The 12,653-nt window shown below is 49.6% G+C and overlaps 2 protein-coding genes across 2 annotated transcripts; both read left to right on the top strand.

Moving 5' to 3' along the window:
- Positions 1–3,866: 3,866 nt before the first annotated feature.
- LOC123090733 (HIPL1 protein) lies at positions 3,867–8,724 on the top strand. The gene is made up of 7 exons (XM_044512067.1): positions 3,867–4,104; positions 4,192–4,349; positions 5,357–6,148; positions 6,229–6,445; positions 6,991–7,169; positions 7,477–7,718; positions 8,046–8,724. Exons 1-7 carry the CDS (start codon positions 4,002–4,004, stop codon positions 8,452–8,454), a joined length of 2,100 nt encoding a protein of 699 aa, XP_044368002.1. The 5' UTR covers positions 3,867–4,001; the 3' UTR covers positions 8,455–8,724.
- A 757-nt stretch (positions 8,725–9,481) lies between these two features.
- Positions 9,482–12,481, top strand: LOC123090732 (beta-glucuronosyltransferase GlcAT14B-like). Its single transcript, XM_044512066.1, has 4 exons — positions 9,482–10,233; positions 10,325–10,400; positions 10,487–10,602; positions 11,571–12,481. Exons 1-4 carry the CDS (start codon positions 9,624–9,626, stop codon positions 12,182–12,184), a joined length of 1,416 nt encoding a protein of 471 aa, XP_044368001.1. The 5' UTR covers positions 9,482–9,623; the 3' UTR covers positions 12,185–12,481.
- Positions 12,482–12,653: the final 172 nt, after the last annotated feature.

The following is a 12,653-nucleotide window of genomic DNA, read 5'->3' as shown; positions in this document are numbered from 1 at the left end:
ATCCTTTATTATTGCCTCTAGGGCATATTTCCAACAGGGGGGAGTGGAGGAGATGAGAGAGGGAAAGAGGAGCGACTTGGGGGAGAAAATGAGGAACTGCCGACGGGAGGGGGGGAGGGGGAGGGGGGAGATGGCAGGGGCGCGGGGGTTTGGGGCGAAATAATTGTCCGGGCCCTACCGCCAGGGGCTCTGGCGGTAGGGTTAGACAGCCTACCGCCAGGGGCCCTGGCGGTAGGATACTTATCCACGTCAGCACGCGGAAACGACCGCCGTCCCCCTCCGTCGCACACTACCGCCAGGGCACCTGGCGGTAGGCATTCTAACCATACCGCCAGAGCCCCTGGTGATAGGAAAAAAGGTCAAATCCCAAAAATATTTCAAACGGGGTCAGATCCCGAAAGTGTTAGGGAAAAGGGTCAAAACACGAAATTTTGCCATCGCTCGACTCGCCAACGAACCCAATCGTTGAATTTGTGTACTCCGCGACGGTGACCTCCGGCGTTCTAAAATCAGAGCGGCACCGAGGTTTTACTTTTGCCCCGCGGCCGTGTGCCTTTGCCGATTCGCGCACGTCCACACCAAACTGACTCGCGCTTCAATCAACTTGGCTCGCCGTCGACAATGTTTGCTCGCTCGCTTTTTTTTGAATGGCCGTCACCTCACAGCAAAGCAATGTCTGTGCAGTGATCTTACTACTCCCTCCTTCTCAGTTTATAGAGCATGCACGTAGTTTTAGGTTGGCAATTTAACTAACTAAATATGCATTATATGTGATAGAAAAATATATGTTTAGAAAATACATCCTCTTGAGAGTCACAATAGTATACTTTTAATGAAACAGAACTCATATTTGGTTAGTCAAATCGATGACCTAGAACTGCGCGCACGCCCTATACACCAAGATAGAGGAAGTACTACCAATCAGTGAGGTCTAAAACAAGGCAAGGCCAGAGTTCCTGCTTCCAGTATAACAACAAACCAGCCGATAAGAAGAAAATCTTATACGACCGGGTCGCATGCTTTCCGACGAGCGACCCTGTCCATCCAACGACACTTCTTTCCCACTTCCTCTTGTAGATTAAGGGGCTCATCGTCCTCTTCGACTCCGACGACTGCAGTCGCGACAGCTGCACCTCCTCCTAAGACGACTAAGACCCTCCACCAGCCCCGAACGCCTACGGCTACGCCGGTGACCGGAAGGGCAAAGGCCTGATGAGGAAGTGGTGAAGCTCCGCCGTCTCCGTCTTTAATTTCAAATTCTTAGTAATCGAGTTTAAACTTTTCCGTTGTTTATGTGAATTATGTGAACTTTGGCGATCTTTTGGAGATTCGTTGGTGATCTTTCGGTGATCGGAATGTGCATTTCTATGTCCGATTCCATGTCTTTTTGATGATCTACGTAGTTTATATAGTTTCACCTTGCATGCTTAATATGGATATAGGCTACCGGATATGAGATACACGGATGTGAAGGACCGGATTAGGGGAGTGCACGGTCAGTGCCCGCGGACGCATCCAGACGTGTCCGCGGGCGTTTGAGAGTCTGAATTTGCTCATCACAACTGTAGATGCTCTTAGTATACCTCCTGGAGGGAAATACTTTGCTCTAAAAACTCCGATTCTGGTTCACAACTTGCTTCCCGAGCATATAGCGAGATTAAACGGAGAAAACGATTATAATTAGCTACGTGCAGTAACGGTCGTTACTGTGTGATGAATCCGATCTCACGTGTCATCAGCACTACAACACCGTGCAGTGCAGTGCAGTAAGTATATCTGGTTGAGCAGCGATGTGGACGATCCCATCCAGAGTGGATCGACTGCGCGAACCGAACGCAACAAACCCTCCGCTCTTGTTGTTAAGTCAAACGCGCATGGACTTTGCGACCAGCCTCGCTCGACTTGCCAACCAACCCCGACCGTTGAATTGCGCCCTCACCTCCTCGGCGGACGGCGACCCACCGCGCGCAAAGGGACGCCGCCGTTCTGAAGTCAGAGCGGCGCCGAGCTTTTACTTTGCCCGTGAGGCCGTGCCAATTTGCGCACGTCCACGACAATCAGAGCAACTGGACCGGCCGGGCGAGGACGACGCGCGCGGCCGTTGACTCGCTACCGCACAGCTCCTTTCACGAGCGCTGTGCGTGCATGGCCGGTGATCTTATTTTTTTCAGCGCTCTGCAAAATGCCGTTGGCCGTCAGGCATCAGCTTTCTGAAGAAGTCAAAGTGGTGCGCAGCGTTGTCAAGCTCGCCCGCCGTTCCGCCAACTAACAACAACCAGAGCCTGTAGCTAGCTCGTGGTATAGTTGATATTGTCAAATCGCCATACTTTCTCTCGACCAGAGGCAGGAAATCCGGATGGATTATTAGGGTAGTGGAAATGTTTGGTTAGAGCATCTCTAGCAGATCCGCTAAAAACTGTTATAAATTCCGTTCGTTATATAGGTTTGTACTTTTTTGGGTCTGAATAGATCCGCTAAAAGTCCACAGGCCGTAAAGAAAAGGCGTTATACAGGTTTGTGCTTTTTTGGGTCTGAATAGATCCGCTGAAAGCACATCTTCCCCCACATATGGCGATGTCGCGCCTCCGGGGAAGATATCCTTGCCGCTGAGCACGCGGTGCCGGCCGGCGAAGAAGGGGGCTCCGACCCGCCTTGAAGCCGCCGAGAGCAAGCACCAGCTCGCGGTGGCGCAGTGCAAATCCGCTGTGAAATTTTACCTCGGCATCAACGAGTGAGCTAGGGTTAGGTTTTTATTAGTACGTAATCCGTTCGGTAATGTAAGGATCCTTTCAATATGTGATGAATTTGTCTCCTTTTGTGATGATCGTAAACAAATTCTCGCACGAAACATTTTTTTGAATTATGCAGTATCGTTTATGGGATCTGTTCCGGCTGAAGAAGTTGCAACCCGGCCTGTAAGTTAATTTAGAGGTACTAGTTTGGGTGGGAGCTCGTGCTTGGGCGGACCAGTTTTGGGCCTAGGACGCGTCGAAGCTCCGCTCCGGGTAGACGATGGTGGCTCGGTCTGGGTGGTGCCCGCAGGCGTCGAGGTCCCTCTCCATCGCGGGTATGGTGGATGTTGGTTGTGGTCGGGTGATCGTGTATGTCGGACAGATCGGCGTCAAAGACCACGGGCATGGGTGACGCTCCGATCCGGATCTGGGGATCCGTCCTCACCAAGCTTGTCCTGGAGACGGCGTAGTGGCATAAGTGAGCTGCCGAGCGAGAGCTCTGTGCCTCGGCGCCGACGATGGCGACGTTTGCGGGTACCGCTATCTTCTTGAAGAAGTCATGGTGGTTCTTCTGTCCGTGTCAGGGTTTTGGGTGAAGACCTTTGTTCGTCGCGGACTCGGCAAAGGAGACGCTTTGCACCGTTCTCCCTTCCGAGGGCGTTGTGGTGGAGCTTAGGTGTGCCAAGGCTTAATGTGGTGTTGTGTTCAGATATGCCTATTTTCTCTTTGGATTGCGTGGTGTTCTGCGTATGACTGGGATGGGCTTTGCAGTAGGGCCGTCTCATCAGCTTGTATCATCCGGCCGTGTATCTTGTTTGGTTGTGTCTTTATTTATAATTAAAGCAGGATGAAAGTCTGTTTCGAGAAATTAAATTTAAGTTTGTGGATTTTAGACGATCTGCCAGAGATGCTCATGCACTCCACCCGTGCTCAGCCACGTCTCACTCCGACGGCCGATTGATGACAGCAGGTGTGTGATCTTACTACCAGTATCAATCAGTGAGGTGAGGTCTGAAACAAGGCACGGCGAGGTTCCTGCTTCCAGTATAAAAACGAAGCGGCCGACAGATGTCCCGCCGCCGCCATTATTCAAAGCTAACTTGGTCAACTCTCACATGCCGCCCGCCCGCGCGCCTTCATTCTTCCTCCTCCCACTCCCCACGTCCCCATCGGCATCACCCCAGCCCCCAATAAATCTGGCAGCCCCTCGCCTCGCCGCTACGCAATCATGCCCGTGCACGACAGCCGAGGCCAAGAACCGGACCAGCGATGGGGAGGCCACGCTCTCTCCCGCTCCTGCTTCTCCTCCTCTGCTGCCTCTCGTGGCAGCAGCCGTGGCTCCTCCACGCCCTCCCGCTCTGTACCGACGCCAGTGAGCAGCCTGCCTTAGTGTTCATTTGGTTCTTGTCTCCGTTGCGTGGACGTTGGTGCTATCGGATCTGTCTGCTGCTGCTTGCAGGGGCGCCGGCGCCGCTGAACGGGACGGTGGGGTTCTGCTCCTACAGCGGGAGCAGCTGCTGCGACGCCGCCGCCGACGCCGCGCTCAAGAAGCGGTTCGAGGCCATGAGCGTCTCCGACGCCGCCTGCGCTGCCGTCGTCAAGTCGATCCTCTGCGCGGTACGGACTGCCTTCTTCTTCCTCCCAGCTCCCGTTAGTAGGGACTGATGAGTAGCATCTCCTCCAGCTACGAGAGATACTGCCCGTTTGTGCTGTCGTTGCAACCAACATGTGTTTTTATCGGGTTGCACGCTACGTGTTCGATGTTTTGCCTGAGCTGGGGACCTGCAAACGGAAGGTTTGATCAGCCGAAACCTGGGTACCTGGGCAGCGTTTCTTTAATACTGATGTTAGACTGCTAGTGTTGATCCGTCACTCATATCAGAAGTAGAAACCTCATGATTATAAAAATTATAGGATGGATGAATATGGTGTTGTTTCTGTTGTATTGATCCGACCCTCATATGGGGTATATATAGAATACATTGTGAGGGAGAGAGACTTGAAGTAGAGGGCAAGTCGTACATGTTAAACCTATTCTATCTCTAACTCCTACCTATATCTTAAACACAATAATATTCTAACAATGATATGCTATATGTATGTGCAAGGGAAAAATGTTGCTGAGTCAAATACCGGGGGGCACACTACTTGCTAGTGACCATCATATTTTCTGTGTTTCCGAATGGAATCTCTGTTCTTAGAAAGAAACTTGGGTGAAGCCATTCTTCTCCTGTTCTGCAACTGAGATGTTTGCTTTAGGTTAATATTATGTGTTATAAACATGTCTGAACATACCTGCAAAAAGAACTTGTCTGAACATGATGTGGAGTTTTTAAGAATTACTACTGTTTATTGCTCCATAGGGGGGATAACTTTAAATTTCGAACGATTTTTTTATAAGAAAAGCACGAAGTTGAGATTAAAATTCTAGAAACACACCAGTCACCAGGTTTCTAGAACAGGTAGCAGATCCAAATTGACCCTTTTTGGTTGATTTGCTGGTAGCTAGTGATGACCAAGAAATCTGGTTATCACCGGGCTGAGATTTTTCTTCTTCTCCATGCTTACTGTTAGTTTGTTATCCATAGATATTAATATTAACAAGCTTTTAGTTTTATTTTCAGAAATGCAGCCCATTTTCAGCCGAGTTGTTCAACTCAAGCTCAAAGATTTGGATGGTTCCACTTCTGTGCAACTATACCTCTTCCGGAAGTTCTGCTCAGTCAAAAGATTCCACGCAAGATTACTGCAAACTAGTCTGGGAGACCTGCAAAAATGTGACAATATTGAACTCTCCTTTTCAACCTTCCTTGCAAGGAAGTGGAAGACTGCCTAGTTCTGCATCAAAGCTCATTGGTGTCTGGCAGTCAGAAAATGACTTTTGTACATCATTTGGTGGATCGTCTGATGATAAGTCAGTATGCTTCAGTGGAAATGCAGTTTCATTCAACACTACCGAGCCACCACCCTCCCCTAAAGGGGTGTGCCTCGAGAGAATCGGCAACGGGTCATACCTGAACATGGCCCCTCACCCTGATGGATCCAACAGGGTTTTCTTGTCCAACCAAGCAGGAAAGATATGGTTGGCAAATGTCCCAGAACAAGGGTCTGGAGGCATTCTGCAGTTCGACGAGGCGAACCCATTCCTTGATCTGACCGACGAAGTGCATTTGGATTCTGAGTTTGGGCTCATGGGCATAGCATTTCATCCAAAGTTTGCTACCAACGGGCGCCTCTTTGTTTCCTATAACTGTGATAGAACTCAATCACCTAACTGTGCTGGTAGATGTTCATGTAATTCTGATGTTGACTGTGACCCTTCAAAGCTAGGCACTGACAATGGTGCGCAGCCATGCCAGTACCAGGTTGTTGTTTCAGAGTACTCTGCAAAAGTCTCCTCATCAAATGTTTCTGCGGTATGCATTTGGATACCCACTTCCGTGCTGATATAGAGCTAACACTTGAATAGCATTCTCATTGCTATTTTCTTTTGCAGGCAACATCTGCTAATCCATCAGAGGTTAGCAGGATATTTACAATGGGGTTGCCGTATACAGCTCATCATGCAGGACAAATACTTTTTGGACCTACAGATGGGTATCTGTATTTTATGATGGGGGATGGTGGGAACAAAGGCGACCCTTTCAATTTCTCTCAGAACAAGAAGTCACTTTTGGGAAAAATAATGAGGCTTGATGTTGACAATGTACAAAGTAAGTTAGCACTTGAAACATGGATCTTATTTTATTTGCTGTCATATTTGCATCCTGTTGACTCCATCTCATAAATTTTTGTTTACTTAGTATAGTCTGTCTGTTGTTCAGTACCATAGCATTTGATTAAGGCTTATTAATATATTTATCAATTGTACATTTTATCATTTCAGAAAATCATTTGAAATACTTAAATTGTTGATATTATAAATATTCAGTTTATCATTTCAGGAAATCATTTCAAATACTTAAATGTAACTATGCTACTCCCTCCTATCCATTGTACTAAATCAGTGACAATTAATATGGATCGGAGGGAGTACTAAAGTTATTGAAAATTTAACACTGGTGGGAATTTTCGCTACTTAGGAAGCTAATCGATTGTTTTCAGCTGTTATGCTGAAGTTACCTTATCAGATGAACATTGGCGTTATAGAAATTTTATAGATGGAGAACCCGGTAGCATGGGTAGTTAACGTGGCACGCCAAAGATTCAACTTTCGTTATCTTTTTTCTCCTAAACCCTTGTAATATTTTGTTTTCAGGCCAGAAGCAAATTGGTAACCAGACCTTGTGGGGCAACTATTCAATTCCAAAGGACAATCCATTTGCTCAAGACAGTGACTTGCAACCAGAGATTTGGGCCTTGGGGTTTAGAAACCCATGGAGATGCAGTTTTGATTCTGAGAGGCCTTCCTACTTCTACTGTGCAGATGTTGGGCAGGTACGTCGTGAAGACTACAGGCAACAAATTTCACATTTAACTTGCTTGTTGCTCAATTTTGATTAATGTAGCATGTAGTTAAAGTGAAGCTGCAGAAATAGACTCTAGAAGCTATGGTCACAAATTTGTGTTATTTCAAATTTATATTGCATTCATTTCTGCAGTGCTTTGACTGAATATTGTCATATGAGTATCAGACACATAACCTCTGAACAAACCATAATTTCCTAGGTTGATCTTGTTCAGAAATTGCATTTGCTCTGTCTGTCCATCTAAATCCAATGGTGTTTTTACCGCACACGCACAGGATGCATACGAAGAGGTAGATTTGATCTCCAAGGGCGGAAACTACGGATGGCGTGCATACGAGGGCCCGTATGTCTATCATCCAGAATGGACACCCGGAGGGAACACATCACTTAGTTCCATAAATGCCATCTTCCCTGCCATGGGTTACAGCCATTCTACTGTGAACAAGAACGTTGGGTCTGCATCAATTACAGGCGGATATGTGTATCGTGGGTCTACGGATCCCTGCTTATATGGAAGGTACACTTCTCCTAACATGAATAATAAATGTGCAAACAAGTAAAAGTAGTACGTGCTTCTGGACATGGAGTTTCTGCTTGCGAGCTCAAATGTTTTCTCATGAGCAGTAAAATCAGAAAAATAGTAAAATAAATAATAATAACCGATGGGTATATTTTTTGACAGCAAACGTTGACGAATTGTTTACATACGTACATATTTTTGTGAAGAGAAAACATTTCCAAATGCTCCGGGCAAAAAAAATTTATCAATACTCTAAGAAAATACTGTTTTTGAAAGCATTCTTACAACCTCTCTGACCCACTACACATGATTTGATGATCGCAGGTACATTTACGCCGATCTATATGCATCGGCGATGTGGACCGGCTCGGAGACCCCACCGAGCAGCGGGAACTACACGTCCACCCTGACGCCGTTCAGCTGCTCCAAGAACTCCCCGATACCCTGCGAGTCCGCCGGCGGGGCCGGGGCCGCTCTCCCGTCGTTGGGCTACATATTCTCCTTCGGCGAGGACAACCGCAAGGACGTGTTCGTCCTGGCCAGCAAAGGCGTGTACCGGGTGGTCCGGCCCAGCCTGTGCGGCTACACCTGCGCCTCGGAGACGCCGGCGACCGGTAACGGAACTTCCACGCCGCCTCCCGGCCCTCCGTCGTCTCTAGCCTCGGTGACGCGAGTAGGGAAGTCCATGGCGGTAGCCTTGGCGTGTGTTGTAGTATATGCGCTGTACTTTTGAGCTCCATGTGTGTGTGTGTGTGTGTGTAAAATTGCAGTATTTCTTTTTAGGTCAGAGGCTCACAACGCGCATGCACACTCACATCTATGAATATACGCACGCAAAACCCTATCCGTATGAGCAGCTCCGAGAGACCGAGCCGGCAGTTCAGTATTGGTTATGTACTAAAGTGATGAAGACTTGCCACATTGCTTAGCTGAAACTCTGTTTCTTTTTGTTATCGTCGGAGATACTCCTTCGTCTCATCATAATATAAGAGTATTTTTGACACGGTTGGGGCTTGTGGGTCCACAGTGGTGCCAATGAATGTGTTGGGGCCGGCCGGGTCGGGTTTGTCCTAGTACTAGCAACTTGTGTTGTGAAGCTGCTGCAGTGCTGCCTGTGTTCGGCTAGGCCGTCGCCATCCCGGCTTGAATGAATTTCTGCTACTACTAATTGGGCCTGCCAACGGTTGAGAGAAGACGGGAGGAAGGAAGCTCGTCGGTCGTCTTGCTTGCTTGCTGTAGGGGAATGGATTGTTTAACAACCGAATGTCACCTTCATTCTGCGGTTGGCTCCTGATCCTCGAGTAATCGTGCAGACGTGTCCACAGCCAAACCGAAAGTGAGAAGAAAAATACTACTTAGCCTGCTAATCTGTCGTCATTTCTAGCTAGGCACCAGAAGAGAACCGGCAGAGGATAGAATCCAATCCAATTCTGTTGGGGAGGGGAGGTCTCTTCCTATCCTGCTCGATGCACGAACCAAGCGAGCAGAATGGAATCAAAAGGATACTCTACTACTAGCTAGTAAATAGTAATGTCATCATTTTTGGGTGGGTACTGACTGCACATTACAGGTGCGTACGTGCTCGTCGTCCTCAGCGACACGGACCATCGGCCGGCCGGCCGGCCCGTGATGCCGGCCATGACGGACCATTCGCCGCGGCATCTAATCATTGGCTTTGAGATTAGTGCTGCCACACGTTTAACCTACCAGGTGTTATAGCTAACTGCATGCATGGTTCTCTCTTCTCCCGCCATGATTGCCTCGTCGTCATCCCCCTTCGTGCTCTCCCACACTCCTCACGCTCCATGATGGCATGATCGATCCATCCACGTCCCACCGTGTCCGTATATAAACACGAGCCCTCCCAGCTCCATCGCTCGACCATACCCACCATATGTGTTGATGTCGTCCTCCTTCATGGACCACGCCGGCCCCTCCGTCCTGCGCTGGCTGCTCTCCGTCGCCGCGGGGGGCCTCTTCGCGCTCTTCCTCCTCGTCGCCTCCCCGGTCCCGTTCCCCTCCGCCACGCTCTTCCTCGCCCCGACCGCCCCCTTAGCCTCCTCCGCCTCCTCCGCGCGCGCCTCCAAGAACCTCTTCGTCGACGCGGCGCTCTCGGCGCAGGCCCGCGCGCCGCCGGCCGCCCCCGCCTCGCCGCCGCGGTTCGCGTACCTGATCTCCGGCTCGAAGGGCGACGCCGGGATGCTGCGGCGGTGCCTGCTGGCGCTGTACCACCCGAGGAACCACTACATCCTGCACCTGGACGCGGAGGCGCCGGACTCGGACCGCGCGGCGCTGGCGGCGTTCGTGGCGGGGCACCCGGTCCTCGCCGCGGCGCGCAACGTGCGGGTGGTGGAGAAGGCGAACCTGGTCACCTACCGCGGCCCCACCATGGTGACCACCACGCTGCACGCCGCCGCGGCCTTCCTGTGGGGCGAGGGCCGCGGCAAAGGCGCCGACTGGGACTGGTTCATCAACCTCTCCGCCTCCGACTACCCGCTCGTCACGCAGGACGGTGCGTCGCCGTGATCTCCTCTTCTTGGTCAACGAAATTAACCAGTTCGCTAGCTGATTTAGAAGATTCTGCCATGGCATGCCGCATGCAGATATGATGGAGGTGTTCTCGGAGCTGCCGCGCGACCTCAACTTCCTCGACCACACCAGCGACATCGGCTGGAAAGCGTGCGTGCTCTACCTAGCTTCGATTGGAGGGCCATGCAGTGCATCTTTTTACAAGCTTCTAAAGTTCATCGTGGCATTCATGGCAGGTTCGCGAGGGCGATGCCGGTGATCATCGACCCGGCGCTCTACATGAAGAAGAAGGGCGACCTCTTCTGGATCCCCCAGAAGCGGGAGCTGCCCACCGCCTTCAAGCTCTTCACCGGTACGTACGCCATGTCCTCCGCTTGCATTGGCACGTAGCAAAGCATATCATCAACTAGTATAAGTAACTTGGATCTTTTTTGGGATATTTAGTTGTGCTCTATAGTGTCTGCCGCCGTTGTGCACGTGTGACACGGCACCATCCCGTGTGTGCTGCCGATCATTTAGTAGGGTCTAATAGCCAGCTTATACTGTCGGTCACGACATTTCCCAGGGAGGAATTGTCTCATTACAATATCGTCCCGTTCGTGGCTGGCACATTGGCTACGTACGACGTGACCAAAAAACATGGCCGGTGCGCTGCACATCTTAAAATGATATGATACTCCCACCGGCCCTTATTACATGGCGTCCTCGTTTTGCGTGATTCAATTTTAATCATGTATTTCACATACAATATACTCCCTCCGACCCAAAATAAGTGTCTCAAGCTTAATACTTATTTAGAGACGGAGGGAGTATCAAGTAGTATATGTCATAAAAATTACCACTACGTTCGAAACTACTCCCTCGGTTCACTTTTACACGATGGTCTAACTTTTTTTCTGATTCAAACATATGTAGACATATTTTAGTGTGTTTGTTCACTCATTTCAGTCTGCATGTAATTTATATGTTAAAACATCCAAAACATTTTATTGTGAATAGAAGGAGTACGAACGTTATACTTTTTATGAGATATAACATATGTTTTATTGATGAAATTAATGGTCAAAGATGAATATAGACGTAGACAAAGGGAGTTCCACTAACATGGCAGTACTATTTTATATACGACGGCAGGACATCTAGATGGCCGGCCACAACCAAGCACAAAAACAACAAAAACAGCTTGACGACATCAACTACTCCATCTCCCTTAATCTTTTATAATTCTCAAGTTAATCCTTGGTGGCCAATCGAGAGAACAAAAATAATTCTCAGATAATTTTTTTGATTAAGGATGATATATGCTTTGCTTCGTGCCAGGTTCCGCGTGGATGGTGCTATCGAGGCCGTTCGTGGAGTACCTGATCTGGGGGTGGGACAACCTCCCGCGCACGGTGCTCATGTACTACGCCAACTTCATCTCGTCCCCGGAGGGCTACTTCCACACCGTGGCCTGCAACGCCGACGAGTTCCGCAACACCACCGTCAACCACGACCTGCACTACATCGCGTGGGACAACCCCCCGATGCAGCACCCGCACCTGCTCACCCTCGGCGACTGGGACGGCATGCTCGCCAGCGCCGCCCCCTTCGCGCGCAAGTTCCGCCGGGACGACCCCGTCCTCGACAGGATCGACGCCGACCTCCTGTCGAGGGGCCCCGGCATGCTCGCCCCGGGCGGCTGGTGCGCCGCGGAGGTGCCGGCTGCCGGTAGCAACCGGACCGGCAGCGATGACCCGTGCGCCGTTGTTGGGAACGCGGCGTATGTTCGGCCTGGCCCAGGGGCTGCGCGGCTGAGGCAGCTCGTTACGTCGCTCTTGTCGGAGGAGAACTTCCGGCCGAAACAGTGCAAAGTAGCAGTAGTAGAAGAACATATTCCCGCCAAAAAAATAGAAGAACATATTCCCTCGGAAAAGGTAGAAGAACATCACTGAAGCGATTGGCCCAATCCATTCTTTCCGGATGTCATTTTAGTGTAACGTTTCACACAATGTATGTATAGTGCACACCAGAGCCTGGTGCCTGATGCAGACAATGGGTCGATCTCAAGTGACAATTTCTCTTCTTGGCATCTTTAACTTGTGTAAGGGCAACACCAAAGGGCCAACCTAAACGGATGCAGAAAGTGTCCGTTTTTTGTCCATTTGAATGACAGACAGGAGTCCGGCCAAAGAGGAATTGGAGAGCCTGAAAGAAAAACTCGATCTGATAATGATTGATCAATGGAGTACCGATGAGTAGACTCTTTGTTGGGGTGATGTGAGAGATTCAAGGCAAGGAAATTTTACAAGTTGTACTCCCTCCGTAAACAAATATAAGATCATTTACATCACTACTTTAGTGATCTAAAGTTCTAAACGCTCTTATATTTCTTTACAGAGGGAGTACTTCAGAAATTTAAAC

Source organism: Triticum aestivum, chromosome 4B, assembly GCF_018294505.1.
Source record: "Triticum aestivum cultivar Chinese Spring chromosome 4B, IWGSC CS RefSeq v2.1, whole genome shotgun sequence".
NCBI classification, from domain to species: Eukaryota; Viridiplantae; Streptophyta; class Magnoliopsida; order Poales; family Poaceae; genus Triticum; species Triticum aestivum.
Note: the sequence above shows the minus strand (reverse complement) of the source record. Positions and strands in the feature narration are given on the sequence as shown.